General features: G+C 43.8%; 1 protein-coding gene across 8 annotated transcripts in view; it reads right to left on the reverse strand.

The window, feature by feature from the left end:
* Smarca2 (SWI/SNF related, matrix associated, actin dependent regulator of chromatin, subfamily a, member 2) overlaps window positions 1–19219 on the reverse strand; it is a 172315-nt gene that overhangs the window by 19096 nt on the left and 134000 nt on the right. For 7 of the 8 annotated variants that reach the window (XM_052714360.1, XM_052714355.1, XM_052714359.1 and 4 more), the window contains exon 28: window positions 7674–7891. In XM_052714360.1, coding sequence (XP_052570320.1) covers window positions 7674–7891 — 218 coding nt within the window. Of the gene's footprint in view, window positions 1–7673; window positions 7892–9673; window positions 9770–11597; window positions 11833–19219 lie in introns of those variants that run through there. The other variant, XM_052714362.1, reaches the window with a different exon arrangement.

Here is a 19219-nt window from a genome sequence, read left to right on the forward strand (position 1 = left end):
GCAACACTGTGGGAAAGCCCTCCATCCCATCCAGACTATGCTCTAGATTAAACCCAAGCTAGCCCACCTCTGCATGGCCACTGCTCGCTTCACCCACAGCAGGAGGCCACTGGACAGGGTCAGCATACACTACACAGCAGGGGTATAAAAGTACATGCAGCGGGGCGGTGGTGGCGCACGCCTTTAATCCCAGCACTCAGGAGGCAGAGCCAGGCGGATCTCTGTGAGTTCAAGGCCAGCCTGGGCTACCAAGTGAGTCCCAGGAAAGGCGCAAAGCTACACAGAGAAACCCTGTCTCGAAAAACCAAAAAAAAAAAAAAAAGTACATGCAGAATTCCAAATACACAGCATTAGCCAGAATATCGGAAATCCAAGTGAGAACGAGAGGGCCAGGCTGGAAAACTAAACTGTAAGGTTGCTAGGTTCGGAACCTGGGAACCTACTTTCCCAAAGCCAGAAGTCTGGAAGCTTTTGAAGAACAGGAAGACATGATTAGTTATGTGCCTAGGAAAGAAGTTAAGACAGTAAGCGACGAAGACTGTAAGCGACGAGAGGCTGGCCTCCCACACAAGCGGCAGCTGTTCCAGGCCAGGGGTTCCATGGTCTCAAGGAGACAGTGCGTGAAGATGCAGAACGCTTGCCTTGGAGACCTTGTGTGGGGAGGGAACTTTGTTTCTGAGTGTCAGAAGTGAGGTGCGGAGGGGAGACTTCTACTGTTTCATATTAGGGGTCTCAGGCTGATGATGTGGACACAGAAGCCAAAGCAGGCCCGGGTCTGCTCAGAAGGCCCAGCAGCAGAGGGAGAGAAAGCCAGGAAGGACAAATACCATCCCCGGCATTTTATAAAATATATTGTAAGTGATTCAGAGAGAGCCAGACCCGGTTCGTTCTATGATCTGAGACCAACAGGGGCTGCAATCTAAGGGAGGGGCCAGGTACTAAACAAAGGAGATTCTACCAGAACAAAGTCCAGTCATTCCGATATAGGTGAGGAATCTGACTGGCTTGGGGAAAAAGTATAAAAGCGCAATCCGCAATGGATGCTAAATTATGCCCAAGATTTGGGTTTGCAGACGTACTTTATTTATAAGTCTGTTTCGAAAGGCAAGTAAGCACCGCGGTGTGAGCCGTCCCCTGGCTAGAAGCCTCCAACAGAAGACTTGGACCCAGGGCACACCCCAGTGAACTTTTAAGAAGAGCTCTGAGAGAGAAAAACCTTGAAAGGAAGCAATGGCGCTGAACCAGAGCCCAGCCCTTCTGGAGAACCGACTGCTTAAATGTGAGTCTTCACCAGTAGTGGCTCGGCCCAACCTGAAATAAGGGATGCTACGAGATACTTTCTAGTGTATGTAGGGATTAAACAAGGACAGTTGTGATTGGGTTTAGAACACGCCATATCCTTTAAAAAGTGTTACAATGTAAAGAAACACTGCCTGTTTTGCTGTTGTTTATCTTTCAGAGAAGTGTTTATCTTTCACAAAAGTGCCATGATGACTGTTTTCCTCAAAAACAAAAACAAACCTCGGTGCATTTCCGGTGTAGCGGGGCTCTCATGACCCTGCCCTTCCCCGCCTTCCCTATGTGGCATCACTATCATGACAGTGTCTTTCCTGCAAGGTGCAGAGCAGAGGAGGTGGGAGAGGGACCCGGGAAGAGGACCCTATAGCTAGATTTAGCAGTCCATCGCTGGAACTGAAAACAGCACAGGGAATATTTCCAGGATGGGTAGATGATTTCCCCAATGCCAAAAGCACTAAATGCAGATCAAGTAGAGGCCTGTACCATCCATCAATTTACCAATTAAAATTGGAAGGGTCGGAGGAATATATACCCAGGAAGGCAGGAGATACATAGCTAACACTCCTACCTTGCCTCCTGCACTGTATGTATGGTAGCACTGTAGCCATGGATCCGACTAGCCAAGCAGAAGAACCTCCCACCTTCCCCATTGCTTCATGCCATCTTCAGAGTTGGACCTAAGGTCCACACCCTGTGCAGACGGCAGGTCTCACGGAATGCACCTTCAAGTCATTCATCTTCAAACTACATACACAGTGAACAAGAGAGGTTTAAAAAAAATCAGTATGTATAAATGCATATTCTGCTTCCAGATTCTTGGAGTTTTTTGGTTTGCTTTTTTGTGGTCATTATTCTTAGTGGATTTTTTTTTTTTTATGTTTTTGGAGACAAGGTCTCATTATGTTGCCCAGCCTGGCCTCAAATTGGCTATCTTTGTGCCTCGGCCTCCTAGTGCTGGTTAACATGTGTGCACACCATCCACCACTGGTTCCTAAGTCTTCAGGGATGAGAACACAGATTTGAAAAGCAAGGTACAATAAAAACAGAGCAGAAGCTCCTGATAGGAGAGTTGATATATATAAATTATGCTAAATTATGCCCAAGATTTGGGTTTGCAGACGTACTTTATTTATAAGTCTGTTTCGAAAGGCAAGTAAGCACCGCGGTGTGAGCCGTCCCCTGGCTAGAAGCCTCCAACAGAAGACTTGGACCCAGGGCACACCCCAGTGAACTTTTAAGAAGAGCTCTGAGAGAGAAAAACCTTGAAAGGAAGCAATGGCGCTGAACCAGAGCCCAGCCCTTCTGGAGAACCGACTGCTTAAATGTGAGTCTTCACCACATATCAAGGTGCTTCAGAACATATCAAGGTGCTTCAAATGAGTTCAAGTGACCAGTTGCAACATAATTACATGCTGAAAGAGTGTAGATTGCTTCTGCCAACAATACGCAGGAAATCAGACAGTGGAAATGGAGGCAGAGGTTGGAGAGCAGCAAAATGTCCCCGTTTTGAAATGGGAAATGAAACCCGAGACTGTAAGGCTTCATGTTGACCCTTGTTGAGAACTTAGACTAAATTACTCAGAGGCCAGGGGGCTATTTAGCAAAGATAAATAACATCATTAAGTACTAGCAGGGGGTGTCTCTGAAAAAGCCATGGCGGGCAGGCTAACCTCATTTCCCATTTTCAGCAGGGTTTCTAGGTTGATAGATGGGAAAGTCTACAAACATGGTGTATTTGGTTTCAGTCTTTCTTGATAACCTTGAGAAGGGACAGATGAACGTGGGTGACATGATAGCTTGGCCACGTGGGTTCAATGGCATTTAAACAACTTCAAGGATTACTAGTCAATATATTCACATCAGCCTGTACCGATGGCAAGGGCATGTCACAGAGTCCTGTCCCTGTCCCTTTACAAACATTTCAGCCATAGTTTATGTCACATCTTTTTTTGTGTGTTCGCGTGTGTTTGTTTTCCAGACAGGGTTTCTCTGTGTAACAGTCCTAGTTGTCCTGGATCTCGCTCTGTAGACCAGGCTGGCCTCAAACTCACAGAGATCTACCTGCCTCTGCCTCCCAAGCGCTGGAATTAAAGGCATGTGCCACCACCGTCCAGTGTTTATGTCACATCTTGAGCTTTAAAAAAAAAAAAAAAACCTCAGGAGGACAAGTAAATACTTGTTTAAAGAATAAGAAACAAGTAACATTAACGATGAGGACAAGCTCCTCAAGATGGAGCAGCACTGTATACTCAGTATATAACTGTTGAACAACAGCAACATTTACTTAGCTCAAGGCTAAACTTGGCAGTTTTTGAGAAAAGACATGGATGGCCTATGTGTCACCTGTTCAGTATCAGTTGGCTCTGTGTCAAGGATGCTAGAAAAAGCAAAGCAACTCTTGAGCCATGTGCACAGAACTAAGCAAGCAAGCTAACCCATCCTCTCAGAGCACAGTGCCTGGGTGTACGTCTCAAATGGGGCAATACAAGAGTAAAATGTATCTAGGGAGGGGTCCGAGTGTCACTCAGAAAATAAAGGGGGGTGGTGTTTCTACCTGAAGAATGTGGTCCTGGGCTGGATAGGCCAGTTTATAACCACTTTTAAAGGACATTTCTTGAAATGAGACTGGATTCATTCTCTGAAGAGTTTGTAGAATCGATAGATAAAATTTAGTGCGCATGATTTTAACATGGGAAAGGACTACCCACCCTATCTAAGGCAGTCCTGCAGCATCAAGAAGTTCCTCCTGAAACTGTGGCCCATGTGGGATCCGTATCTGCAGGCTGGAGGTCTTTCTGTCACCAGTGCTGCTGCATCCGAGTCACAGGACACCAGACCAGGCAGAGCCAAAGCCTAGCCCTTCAGGGCTGTCCCTAGGAACCTGTCATCCTGCTAACTAGAGGCTGGTTCCTGAGACTTGGGAGAACTCTGCTAGGTGGGTCACCACCTATTTCCCAGGGAATCTCATGGCAATTTGAAAAGGTACGGGTGCAGTGGAAGATGAATCCCTTCCAAAGAAACAAGAGTGTCTCGGGGTAAATATATAGAAGGAGAGTTGGGAGTTAAAGGCCTTCAAAAGAAGCCAAAGACAAAGTAAGTTCACTAAGTCAGAACAAAGCCTTCAGTGTGACTTGAGATCAAAGTTTTCTACCTGGAAGAAATAACAAGATAGGAACCAGCAGCCACAGCCTTGTACCACCTAACAGCCATCCATTTGTGAATCACTCTGCGGGCTCACATTTTTAAATTGTCATGCTTTAAAATACAAAGCAGTAAATAGTCACCTAAATTATCTTACATCTTTATGGAAATATCAAGCCACATCTGTCCCAGAATCATTCAAGGACTTTTAAACAACTATTCTTGAGTGGTGATTCATTCTTCTTATGTATCTCTTAAATATAGACACACTCACTCAATATACTGTCCAGCTACGTAGCCGTTGGAACCCTAACACTGGATGGGGGTGTTAGCTGGAGTTTAGTACAGGGGGCATTTCTTCAGGTGGGGCTGAGTTACTGTATTAGTAACTGCCTCTGATGCTGGAGAAACCTCAACACATCAAGATGTACATTTTTTTTCCCAGTAGCATTTTCTAAAATGAACCAAAAATATGACACTGTATCTAATTAAGGCCCTCCTAATTTGAGCGCCTCCTACTTGAGAACCAAGTTTGGTAAGAGAAATAAAAAATATAAATAGAGTCAGTTGCTTTTTCTAGAGGATCACTAACATGAAATATACACAGAACATGCAGTGGTGAGAAATTTAGTATATGATCTCCAGAAAGTACCTAAAAATGCAGGAACAAACAAAATGAGTCTTAGGGGGGCACTTTTTAGGGAGCACTCAATAAGCAAATAAATAAATAAAAGCCAGGGAAAGAGGAACGGCCCCTGAATATCTTCATGCCGAAATATTTAGAAATCCTTTGCCTACAGTACGACTAAAGACATGCTCAATAGTCAGTTCCGGTGAGACTGCATTTTCTGTTTCTGGAACTAAATCCATGGAAACCAGTATCAGCAAGGACACTTTCTTCCCAGTGTTCAGAGGTCCCTTCACCTGCGTGATTAGCTGCAAACAGTCTGGGAGTCTGATTATTAATCACTAAACTATTCAAAGAATCTGGGGTTATATTAACTGCCCAGGACAACAATGCCACAGGCTGGGGGAGGAACTATTCTACTGTGTGCATGGGGAAACTGAGGATCAGGGAAGTTAAGAGTCCCCCAGCCAGGTGACACCAGAGTCAAGAGTTAAATGGAGGTAGCTGAGGCTCGAGGAGCATGCGCTGTGAGCCCCTGGGCTCTGCTTCCCCAGAAATCAAGGCGTTCCATTCACATAGCTCTGCGTTTGGGAATGGGCACTAGGGAAAGTCTACTGTAGTCATGTACACCAGGATGTCACAAATGCAGCCAGCAGGCAATGTAAATGAGCTATGCAAAGCCTGTCAACAACAGGCAACTCATACTCCACACTGGTGGTAGAAATGGCCACAGCTGAGACCACCTGTGAGCACCAGGTGACAAAAACCAGCCATTTCTTCCTTCCTGCTGAGCCCCCGCCCCCACCCCACCGAAAGTTAGGCAGAATGCTGCCAGACTCTTAAGTTTTTTTCAAGGGGGGAGGATGTCAAGAAACAGAAGCATTATAAATTTGCCTCCCCAACAACATAAAGCCAAACAAAACAATCTACCCGCAACATGAGCCCCACTAGGCAATGACCCGGTAGGGGATTAAAGAAGATGGAAATCAACAGCCACTATTCAAGGTCCAGCTTTTAAATCTCCACAGACTTTCTCAGCCCTTCTCAGTGTTCCAGCAGACCCAGGTTGAATCAGCAAGCAATGTGATCATCAAAGTCCTGCCAAAGACCCAGCACATCTGGTCATAGAAACAGATGTTATACTCTCCTGACAGAAAGGCAGAAAAAAGTGAGAGGTCTGTGGAGAGTGATACACCCTACTTAGTTGCAATTTCCTCACACCAGAGGTTGATATGAGGTGGAACCCGGGGTGGGGGTGGGGGTGGGGGAGGTGAACAGAAACTTCCGAGTTACTAATTCTTGGTTTGGAAGGAAAAAAATTCGTGTTTACTTCAGGTCAAGAGTGGACTTGGGGTCAAGTTTCCCTCCCTAGGTTGTCAATGAGCAGTTGATCCAAACTCAAGAAGATGGGGGCTGCCCTTGTTGACCACTTTAGAATATATAAAAGGATGTACGCCTTTTCGAAAACACTGAGACTAGCAAGCACAGGCGCTAGGAGACTTGATGGGTCCAGAGAGACAAGGAATTCTGACCCCTCAATGGACCTTTCCCCTCCTGTCCTCATCGTTGCTTTGGAAAAAGCCACATGGGTCAGAAAGGCTTAAGAGCGAAATTCCTGATGGAAAGTTCTTACTTTTTATGCTACTTCATCTTTCTGATCACTTCTTCCTGCCTGCCACGCAACACATCAAAGCTACGAGGAAAAACCCAAATTGCAATTTAGCCCTTCAAGGGCTACTCAGCGGGTGTATAGAACAATAGGAGTTCCTGGTGAAAACTGACCATCTTTAACAACTGATTTCTAGGATCATGCAATTTAGAGGGCAGAAATTTAGTCTGCTTCCAATGAAAGAAGAGACAGCCTTCAAAGGAAAATAGCATTGCTTCAAAGGAAACTCGTAACAAGTAACCAAAACCAACCAACTCCAATGGAGACTAACTAGTTAACTAGTAAAGGGTTGACTGACTACTGAAGTGCGTTTGCCTCCATTTCCAAATAACTAAATTCATTGTTTAAAGTGGTCTTGCCTGTGCCCAGCACTGCCTTCTTATTAGTCACACCTAAAAGGTGCATGAAAAATGAGTGAATTTGCTGAAATAACACTCTAAGTCCATACAGCGGTAATACAAGAGAGGATAGCTCACAAAAATGCTCAAAAACCCAAGTAGTAGAAGGAGAGAAGCACAATAATTTTGTGGAAGTATCTTTTTTTTTTTTTTTTTTTTGAACAGGGCCTTTATTAATGTAAAAGATCTACCTTAAATACATCTGCAATTCTTTTTTTTCCTAACGAGTCAACTTCAAAAAAATTAATCTCATCCCATCATCCCAACACCTCTCTCAGCAGAGCTCCTGAAGAACCCTTTTCCAGATTAGACTTCTTTACAAAGAAGTCTGGTCTCATTTCCCACCACATTAAACAATACACAGTGAAACATCATACAAAATATCATTGATGGCCATTTCTCAAGGTACAAGGCAACTCGCACCTTCCTGGACAAAGCCATAAAATGCAAATTAGAAAGAGCCCTGGAACCCAAGTGCACATCTTCTTAATTCCTGCCACTCACGGGCTTGGTGGAGAAGAAGGAGCCACACACTCACCTGTCTTTGTAGTTTATCACAGTATCGATGATGGCGTTCATCTGCTTCGTTAGTTTTGGGGGGTTTGGTGACAGTTTCTCAGCTGGAGGGCGGCCTCTTCTTTTCTTCGCTTTTTCCACATCTTCCTTCACAGGATCTTTATCCACATTTCTTCGTCTTTTTCTCTTCTTAAGCCGTACTTCCTCTTCCATTTCTTCCAAATTGCCGTCTTCGATGGCCTGTGAACCAGAAACAAAGGAGGAAAGAAATTCAAGTAAGGAAAATAACCAAGACAAACATACCCGTACCTTTATAATAAGGGGTACAGATACACATATCTTGAATCAGTAGAATAAAATGAAACTAATAAAGTAAAACTAAGAGTTAACAGTCATCAATGAAGAAAAAAAAGAAAAGAAAAAGCCACCACCATATTGGATAAAATATATCTTTAACCTAAGATATGAGATATATATGTCTATATTATAAGGCCTAAAGCACAAATAAAAAAACAGTGTATCTATACATTCAAGTGCTTGAAAATGACTGAGCCTACATAAAATTTATCTCAAAATAAGCAAAATATTCTAAAGGTGTCATTATTGTAAGGACAGTAACAATAAACAAAAACCAGGGGCAAAAGAAAACAAAATAATCCTCTATGAATATATCTATGCAGTCACAAGAGCCCCGACCTTTAAGGTTTTACATCAATTTATTCATGATTCACAACATAAATCAACAATTCCATCCAGATTTTTGTTCTAACGTAGAAATTAGTAAACAAGGGAACAGAAGGGAAGTATGAAGCCACATTCCTTGGTAGACGCAATGAAATCACCCGATAGAGAACACACACACTCACAAACAGCAAAAACACTTTTTTTTTTTCCAATTACCTGCAAACGCTTGCTTTAACCCAGAGCCAGCAGCACTAATACAGAAAGATAATAAAATAGCTATAAAAACAGCCAGGTGTGAAGGGGACCTGTTCGGAAAAGGCTAAAAGATCCACGTGACAGGACCCACAGGTTCAAACTTTTCTTTTTTTCCTAGTAAGTCTCGAAACTTATAAGAAAAATTAAGAGAGGGAAAAAAAAAAAGGAAAAAACAGACAAAAGAAAATCTGACCATGGAAAAGAAATTTTCTTAAAAAAAAAATCTTAAAATGACATTTCGAGATTGCTTTCTCACACAAATAACTGATGTTGGTATTTGTTCTTCCTCCGGCCTCTCAATATTGCCTCCAGTATGTAAATGCTAATCAATCCTCTCCTAGCTGAAAGAGCTCTAATCATAAGGCAATTACCTTCATTTCTCCACAGCACCAAACATGGCTAATATTTATGATCATGTGAGTATAACAATCAATATAAAGAGTGATTACAGCTCAGACATAATTTCTTTCACTTATGTACAATGCCTCCTGAAAAAGAAAGGTTTTGCAAAGAAAACCTGGTACAGAACACAAAACATCCTGGCATGTTAAAAACGCCAGTGGGATTAAAAAAAAAAATGTTTCCAATGCACTCACTCTCCAATGTGCTAATCCATAGAAGCAACATGCACACAGACAGAATCCTAAGGGACAGCCTGAGCCCAGGCCTTAATAATCAAAAGACAATTTCCATCACGATCCTACAGTGTTCAGATAACCACTATGAAGGAGGCGAGACCTGATGAGTTATGAAGAAAAAGGAGAAAGGAAAAAAAAAAAAAGCTCCCCATTATTTCATTAATATTCATTTGCCTAAAAGCAGGACACCCACTATACAGCTAAACACACTGCAGCTAAGCAAAGAGAAGAGAAAGAAATTGTCCCGCATATCTTGGAGGCTGAACATGCTAATCATAAATACAGCATGCAAGCCTGTCAATAGTTAATGGTACTGCTCTCCACCAGCACCCAGTTGCACACAGAAATACGGAGAACACCGGCTTTTGATGTGTTACACACCTACACATGCCTGGGATGTAGTTTCTACTGAATCTTCAAGACGGCAACAAAAAAGGATATTTACCTTACCACTATCGGCAGGCCGGCTATCGGAAATCACAGTTAGTGGGGATAAAATTAACAAGCCGGCAAAGCAGCGAGCTGCTAGTCTCTTCATCAGCTGATCAGGAAAAAAAAGAGAGCTGGGAAAGGCTATGTTTTCATAGACAAGTAATTTTATTTTACTGAAAATTTAATACTGGAAGGATTGTGGATACTCAAATCTGCTGTTTCATTCTACCTACGACCAGGCCCCAAGCCTTCCTCCTCCAGCCTGTTTTAATATTGACAACTACTTATCATATTGTTCCCCCCTTATTATTCCAGGCGGCAGAATTAGAGATTTTAGCTCAGGTGGTTTCTGAGTCTTGCTTGCATTTTAACAATTAAGCCAATAAGAAAACAAATGAATATTCAAATGTATTTTAAAAGATTAAAGCAAGATATGCTTTTTGTTGTATTTTATGCTTCATTTTAGTCGGTTTTTTTTTTTTTTCAGAAAAGATATGCTGCATGGTTTTGGAGCAGTCTAAAACGATTTTTAACACAGGAGGAAAACATTTTTCCCCCACTAGATGCATGTAAGTAAAATCAATGTGCATGTTCTCAGGTTCCTGTATTTTAATACAGTGTTATTTTTCTCTGTAAAGAAAATCCTGAATAACTGTGACACTTCACTTTCGGTTTTCATACTGCAAAATTTTTCATTGTTTTTCTTTTCAGTGGGGTCCGTGAGGAGGGGGGAAGTTGGGAAAAGAGTATTTCTGCTCTAGCCTCCCCCTCCCTCCCCCTTAATTCTGGAAAAAGGGGAACAAAGCTAAAGCTTGTGGTACTTGGACTTTTAAATCTCTACGTCTGTGAGTACCTAAGGGAAAAACAAATTAGACTGCAAACAGAACTAGTCAAACAAATTTTTATTACAACTGCTAATACTGCAGATTCTGACTAAATTTAGGTTTCTGGAGTTACAGGAGAACACACAAAGTACTGACCATTATTCCCCTTAAATTAAGGTTTTTATGCAGGAATGCAGAGAGCTACAGAAATCTTCCCTCCTCCCCAAAGACCCGGAACACATCTATATGCAGGGTTTCGGGTTCTGTGGTTTCTAAGGGGCTTTTTTCTAATGGAAATCAATTCCCTCCATATTTCCCAATGCTTTTCGTACTTCAAGAGTTAGACTTAAAATTTCTCCTGCATGTAAGGGAAATTATGGGAGCGTCTCTGATTTAAAAAATATTTTTTGTTAAGCTAGCTCAACGGACAACTTAGCTGGGGTGGGGGGGGGGGAGTACAAAAAAAAAAAGAAGAAAAGAAACCAAACAAAAACAAAAAACTTGCTACACAATGCTAAAAGTATCACCCCCAGAAAGAATTCCCTTCCAAACCTTTTACCAGCACAATAATGCAATAAGTCACAGGAGCAAACCCCCAGTTTCCGACTGGTGACGTGTTGCGCAAGAGTGCGAACCCTAATTCAACATACAGACGGCTCCCATGCTGAACTGCCTCTAGATTTAATGAAGTGAATAGGAAGGAAGTCGGGGGAAAAAAAGTGTACAAATAAGAAATTAACGCTTTCCTTCCCTACCTAAATGGTGAGGCACAACTACAGGGAAGTTTGGTGAGGTACCTCTTTCCTTAAAGGCACACTGCACTCATTTGGCTCCGGATGTCACGAAAGAACCCCATATGGTGCTAAGAAGGCCCCGCCAAGTTAAAAGAGTTAAGCATACTTCAGCCTGCGGGTGTGTGCGTGCGTGAGTGTGAGTGTGTGTGTGTGTGTGTGTGTGTGTGTGTGTGTGTGTGCTTGCTTTTTTTTTTCCCCCTGAATGAAGCTAGAGATTACTCCTTCCTCCACTGGATGGCAACCTTCTCCCCCCACCCCCACCCCCACCCCCTTCCTTTCTCGCTCTCCTTTCTTTCAATTTTGCTCAAAAGAAAAATACGTTTTCACGAAACAGGATGTGCATGCACAAGCAAGGGAGGGACAGCCTTGCTCTCCAATGATTCTTAAGAAAGCAGCGGTTCTGACGAGGATGGGCAGGCGGCGGCCATGCAGGAACAGCCGCTCTGGAGCAGACACTGGATGCTTGCGAGCACATGGCAGCCCCCGGTCATCAGCCACACGTGCAGGCTTCCATCGCGGCCCTCTGTCATCCCGACACACGCCAACTACATCTTCCACTGAATGACGGAAGGTCTAGAAAGCAGGCATTATGCTCCTTCTCAGCCGGGAGGGGGGGTGATGAGGTGGAGTTACACGTGACGTCCCCCCTCCCCATCACAGCGAAGCGGCTGCACGATTGTGAATAGGTAAAGAGGGGCATGTGAACAAAAAGGCACTCTGCCCATTGTTCCCACCCTTGCCTCTCCAAATGCACCAGGCAGTGGGGTAGAGCCCCCTTACCGTGGCCTAACCCATCTCTAGATACATGTAAAGCAGCAATTCTGGAGATCACTAGACCATAGATGGTAAATGGAAAAAAACAAAAACGAAACAAAAAGAGTATTCTGACACTAAGTCTGATATTTGTTGTGCCTCTACTCTGACAGGGATTTCTTTTTTCCCTCTGGGTGGTGGTGGGGGAGGCTCCTCCTTTAGGGACTCTAGTTAGCAGATTAGGAGAGAGAGAGAGAGAGAGAGAGAGAGAGAGAGAGAGAGAGAGAGAGAGAGAGAGAGAGAGAGGCAGAGACAGAGACACACACAGAAAAAGACAGAGATACACAGAGAGAGAGAGAGACAGAGACAGAGAGAGACAGAGACACACACAGAAAAAGACAGAGATACAGAGAGAGAGACAGAGACAGAAACAGAAATACAGACAGACCCACAGACAGAGAGACAGAGACAGAGACACATACAGACACATACAGAGACAGAGAGACAGAGACAGAGAGACACCAGGCTCTGCATTAAAGGATGTGAAGGAAAACTACTGGTGTTTTCTGGGGACAACTCACATCTCCAAAGTCTAGGGTAAAAAAGCCTGAAAGGCTAAGTTGGTCTCCTTCAGCCCTGAGACCCTGAACACTAAGTACACAGACATGATCCCCAAACCTGAAGAGTAATGCTAACAACTACAATGTAGAACTTTAAAGAGAATTTACAGTTCCATTGTGAGGCATATTCTTATAATAGGAATATGAAATAGTAACAACGAAACTGCAGCCGTGCCTTTCCGTCACAGGGTGTGGCAGAACTCCAGACCTAGGGCTTGGAACAACAGCTAAGGTTTCCATTATTACAGTCTCCAAAAGCAAAGACTTAAGAAAGGTATACATAAAACTGAATACCCTCCAGGGAAATCCCCCAGACAAAGGGACAAATACTGCAAGCTGCCACTCACAGGACAGAAGCTCAGTGGTCACCTGGGCAGCAGGGTGGGGGACCATAAAGGGGTCCTGGTGTTGACAGCTGCGTAAGATTTTGATCGCACTTCATTTTACTGATATGTGCACTTAAAATGATGAGAGTCAAGCGTTCTATATGTATTCTTACTAAAAGAAGCGGCGATTAAAAAGCCGAATCCTCTACACATTGAGAAGAACCCCAAGGACTGCAGGTCCAGACGTGTCGCCACCGTCTCAGCACAAAGTGCACACTACTGGGACATTCTGGCAGCTTTCCCTTGGAACTCAAATCTTTCAGTAGTCCAAACAGGTGGCACGTTCAGTCTTGTCCTGCCCAATGACTACAAGCCCTCTCAAGAATCCGTTTATCCCCTCCATCAACTGTTACTGAGGAAATGCCCACCAGTGTAAGAACATACCCACACATAGAGAGCATACCTATTCTCAAATCATCTGTTGCTAACAAATGCCTCACATATATTCAAGAAATGGGTTAATGTGAAGCCTAAGGAGCTCACAAAATAGGATTCCTACCCACATAGTGGTAGGATGGGCAATATGTCATGATGGATGACACATTCACTCCATAGACAGACACCCCCATTTACTTCATTTGAAGACGGGTATGGACATGTAGCCCATGCTGGTCTTGAACTAATAATCCTCCTGCCTCAGGCTCCAGAGTGCTAGGATTAAAGGAATGCAACTATTCGCTTATTTCAGGCATTTGTTGTTGGACAACTTGAGAGTCAACTGTATTTGCAGTTCTCCTTGGACTGGACTTAAATACACAATGCTGGCCCTAGATCTAGATGGGAAGCAAGCAGCCTTGGCTTACTGCATTTCTGGTACAGTGAGTTTTCTAAGTTTCTGTTCAACAACCTCAGGTCACTATTAGAGCAAAGTGAACCAAGGCCTTTCTTTGGCCCGAGAGGCCAAGGGAACCATTTAAAGAGCTGGGATGGGTCAGGGGTGACAAAGGAGGATGAGGTAGATAAGTACATCATTTCAAGGTGGAATATCAAACAGGAAAATTAGTACAGGGAGAGGCAAAGTTATTTCAAGCCACAAAATCCACTAAGAACCCACAGGCAGGGTATGGTGATACACACTTGTAATCTCAGAATCTGGGAAGGTGATCACAAGTTCAAGGCCACCCTGTGCTATACACCATGGCCCCGTTTCAAACACCCCTTCATCCCACCCCAGCTTTTGAGCAGTTTGAATCTCAACATTCTACTCAGGAATAACTTTTCATAGATAGAAGCTTCCCAAATGTCTGGCTCCGAGGACCCTAACCAAACACACAAGACCACTGAGACTCTGTACTTACAGCCAGGCACATGCAGCGCTCAGACTGATGTGGGCAGAACAAAAGAATCTGAGAGATTTTGTCACCATTGAGATATCCTTAGGGAAACAATGGGCAACAACAAGAAATGCAGTTCAACTTCTGTATTCCAAGACCACCTGTCCAGCCACTACCAAGTCACATGTGGCCGAGACCTCTGCCCATTTTCCACTACCAAGTCGCACATGGCTGAGACCTCTGCCTGTAATAGAATATTATTTTTAAGGTGTGTTACTTTTGTTTATGTTGCATTTGTTTAACTCTGTGAAGCTGTGTTACTGTGCCTGTGTAAAACACCTGATGGTCTAATAAAGCACTAGCCAACAGCAAGGCAGGGGAAAGGATAGGTGGGGCTGGAAGGCAGACAGAATAAATAGGAGAAATCTGGGAAGACGGATTGGAGAGCTAAGCTCTAGCAGCCAGAGGAGGAAGATGACTCCAGGCGCCAGCCACCCAGCTACACAGCCAGCCATGGAGTAAGAGTAAGATTTACAGAAGTTCGAGAAAAGGAAAAGCCCAGAGGTAAAAGGTAGTCAGGATAAAACTTAGCCAAGCTAAGGGCGGGCATTCATAATTAAGAATAAGCCTCCGTGTGTGATTTATTTGGGAGCTGGGTGGCGGGCCCCCCCAAAAGAACAAAAAAGCCAAAAAACAAACAACATCTGCCCATTTTTCCCTTGAGCTCTCCAGGAAGACCTAGGCCATCTCTACTTCAAGGAAATACTAGGAGGGAGGGGCAGGTTTTTGGTTCAAAGCCATTGCTTACTGAGGGTAATGCTCATTAACACCGACAAAAAAAGTAAGAAGATTAGGACTGTAACCACACTTGGAGATCACATCAGGAAGGGTACACCAAGACACGTTCATGAATGCAAGGCTTGGGCCAAACCATCTCTTCCAGGCTTCTCCACCAGTTACTGAGCCCTGATCCAGGGTCACATGTCACCACCACATGACCAATTCTCTGGTCTATGCATTCACCCATTGTGGAGGAAAGCATTAAAACAACAAGTCCGTGCTAAGAATGGAGCACTTGTTCTGCTTAAAGAATGCTCACGACAGCCCAATAAGGAGGGAGGAGAACACACATCAAACAACACACGACATCCAAGTGGAGCAGCTTGAGGCTCTCTGAGAAAGGAAAGCCCCAGCCTCAACCCCAATAAATCTTAAGCTACACAGAGCCACTGAGGCTCTTTATATTTTTATTTTTGGATTTGTATTAGTTCTTTGAGGAACTTACTCAGTGTGTTTGGATCATATCCACTCCCTTTCTCTAACTTAGAAGAGGTTCTTCTATAATCTTTATGTCATTAGTTTTCCTTCCGTAAATCAACTAACTTCTGTACTTTTGCCTGAATACCAAATTGTCCGGGATTTACTACCACTGTGCTCTTCGATCTAAAGCAGAATGCTCGATTTCAGCCATAAGTAGCTTCCCGTTCCTAGCGCAATTTAAATGCAAAGAAAATAATGTTCGACGTCTTTACTGTGATTTTACAGCAGTCGGTCTATTTCGATACGGGGTGTGTGCTACCTTCACATAGGCCCAGGACTCCGGGGCAAGCTTCACTATGCTGTTGCCATGACAAAATCTCCTAACTCAACCACTTTCACGTTTCACTTCTTGTTTCTTCACTCTGTCCTCTCACCGCCAGTGTCTACTCCTCTCTTTTGACGATCTATGTCGGTAAAAATAACCACACAGGTTTAGGACTGGGAGACAAGGAAGCAAAATACTTGCGTGCCTCGCCATGTGCCAATGGCCAGTTAGACACAGACAGATCAGCAGCAGGTTTTGAAAGGAGTAATGAGTCTCGTCACTGAACCCGAGGCTCGACGCCTATTCATCGTGAATTACAGCTGAGAGGCTAGCAACATCTGCACATTATGCACAACAATTCATGAGTGCTACATGCATGGTGTTAAGGTCTAAAATCCATCCTTTGGGGTCCTAATCCCCAATACCTTCAGAATGTGACTGCATTTGGAGACAAGGCCTTTGGATGGGTAATTAACATAAAGTGAGCAAAATGAAGTCATGTAAGTGGGCTCCGATCCTATATGACTGCTGAACACAGGTACACAGAGGACGGTCATGTGAAAAACAGATGGGCATCTCCAAGACAGAGAGGGTCTCAAAAGAAACCAAAGATGCCACACCTTGATGTGACATGGTCAGTCCCCAGAGATGTGAGAAGTTCCTATGGTTGTTTAAATTATAGTCTGTGGTATGTTGTCGTAGCTAACTAATACAGGACCGGCAACTGAAATGTGCTGTTGGCAAGTAGTGCTTAATTGTCCCATAGTGATGGAAATACGCACCTACTGGGGCTAAGCGAGTCATGTGTGTGCACATCCTTTTGAGTAAGTGATGAAAGTCTTTATCTTTCAGGCCATTCTTGAATCTAAGGGGAACTGCTCCATATTCTATACCTGCTGCCTGGGCAGCCATGTCCTAAGTCGGGCAACTTCTCCCTGTCCTTGTCTATCCTAAAGATTTCTGGTTTAGAGGGTGTCCTGAGGGTTTCTAAATACCATATGTATGTGAGAGTGACTGGATTGCTGTAGGTGTAAAAGAATATATCCATGCAAGGAGAATCTGAATGGGGTGGACCCTAGGCCAGAGAAGTCATGAGCTGAAAACATGAATAAATTGAGGACTACAGGGTTCAGGGCACATGCAGAGTAAAAGAGAGGAGCTGGTCCCAAGGGGACTGGAATTCCTTACATATAAGACATGCATTTACTTAGGCTGCGACTAGGTAAAAACATGTTCACACACACACATACACACACCCATATTCATATATTACTGGGACATCAGGAAGACTACTTCCCACACTTCTTACTCAGTATATTGAGATAATTACTCATTAATTGAGATAATGTAAATACAACTGTCTTAATAAAGCAATAAATTTTGGGGGCTTGGTGAACCATACATACATTGCAAACAAAACTTGCTCTCTAGGAAAGTTTAAAGTCAATCTATAATTCCGAAGCACTAAAATATAAGAGTCTGAATTAAATGTGACTAGAGCCTGCTAAGAAACACGTGACCCTTGAGGAGTCTTGCTCGGCCTCTGCTCCTCGTTGGTACTCTAACTCTCAGCAGGGCTGGTAGGCTTGCTGTAAATCTACAGCTGAAGTCAATATGGGAAGGATGAGGTAGTAGACACCCAAAGACAACATCAACTAAAGCGCACTCAGTGATCTGCAAAGACAAACATAGGTGCTTCTAATGGCAGGGTCATATGACTAGAGAAAAATGGACCCCAAAACACATTTTAGAAATGGGGAATCAGTTTTCGAGGGCGCATACCTGTCCACCAGTAATTCTAAAGGCAAGGGCCTGCAGCATTGGCCTCTGAGGAACCTGTCCCAGCAGAGAGTCTTGTCGGTCTCTCTCTGACTTGGTTCACAGACACAGTCTCTGTTCCCAAATGTGCTGACATGGGAACTACAGGATTTCTTCCGGTGTTACATAAATTAATGACATTTAATTGTGGAAAGCAATAAGGTTCTTGGGCTGGCAAGATGGCAAAACTGTTTGCCTCAAAGTCTGATGACCTAAGGTCTACTTGGGATCCCACATGAGGATCGGAGGAGAGAACTAACTCCACGGAGTTGTTCTCTGACCTCTGCACACATGCCATGGCATATATGCACCCCCATACATCATACATACATGTAACAGTAATGAATAAAAAAAATTATAAGATTCTTATTTCTAAAAAGTGAACACACACTCACAGATTCCAAAAGAGGTGTATTTCTTTACCAGGAACATTGGCATTGGACCAGGCGAGGTTGAACTGTTAGAATTTGGGAAGAGTCTGGACTCAGTACGCTTTGATAGCGCCCGTTCCTCACTTGCTCTAAAAACACCCAAGCTGGGAATCCTAAGCAACACATTACGGCTATTATTTCTGCAGGAAAGACTGCAGCTTACTCTAGTCAGGAGACCCAAAGGGGACCTCCGTCTCCCTCAGAACAACGTGGCAATAGGATGCACCTGAGTTTCTAAGGCAACCCTTCATCTGCATCAGTAAGTCTGGGACACCCTGCTGGGCCTCATTCAACTTTTCTCACCTTCCCAGGAGCTTGCTCTGACCAGTGTGGCTCTCCCCCCCACCCCCCACCCTATACACATTTCTCTGGCTCTTTTCCACCATGGACTATAAATGTTCGGGCATATGTGCCCAGTGGCTCGAAGACCAGAGCAGACACCATTAAGGAGTCCATGTCCTTCATCAGTCCTCAGGGAGGCTCTTGCTGACCCTGGGAGAATTTGCTGTCAAAGAAGGGTCCTAGCAGAGCACAAACTATGTGCATCAACCTATCTGGGAAGGCTGGTAATCTGGCTGCTCCTGGATAGGAGGGCTCCTGAGTAGATTGGAAAAAAATCTGTAATATTCAATACACGAGTGTCTTTTAAGCAGCCACTAACTCTAACTACTACTGGAGGTGTCTGAGCATGTCCCCAAATTCTTTGGATGGATAGATAGATAGATAGATAGATAGATAGACAGACAGACAGACAGACAGACAGATAGATAGGGATAGATACATAAATACATAGACACATAAATGGAAAGAAAGAATAAATCTCTTGAAGAGATCCTGTTTGATCAAAATCTGTGTCACCTGTATTTCTTTTTGGAGTTACCAACTGGAATTTCTACTGTCCTACCTGGCACTCGAAATGAATTTTATCATTTTCCCATCAGCCAAGCCAGTATTTGTCTTTGTGGATCTTTCTGACTCATCCATGGGAACATTATGCCCTCCATTGTCCAGCCTGGAGGCTTCTCTATCCTACACTATCCTACAGGTGGCCTTTGAAATGACATACAAACCTCT

This window comes from Peromyscus californicus, unplaced genomic scaffold (genome assembly GCF_007827085.1).
Source record: "Peromyscus californicus insignis strain IS unplaced genomic scaffold, ASM782708v3 Scaffold_4__1_contigs__length_199733344, whole genome shotgun sequence".
NCBI lineage: Eukaryota > Metazoa > Chordata > Mammalia > Rodentia > Cricetidae > Peromyscus > Peromyscus californicus.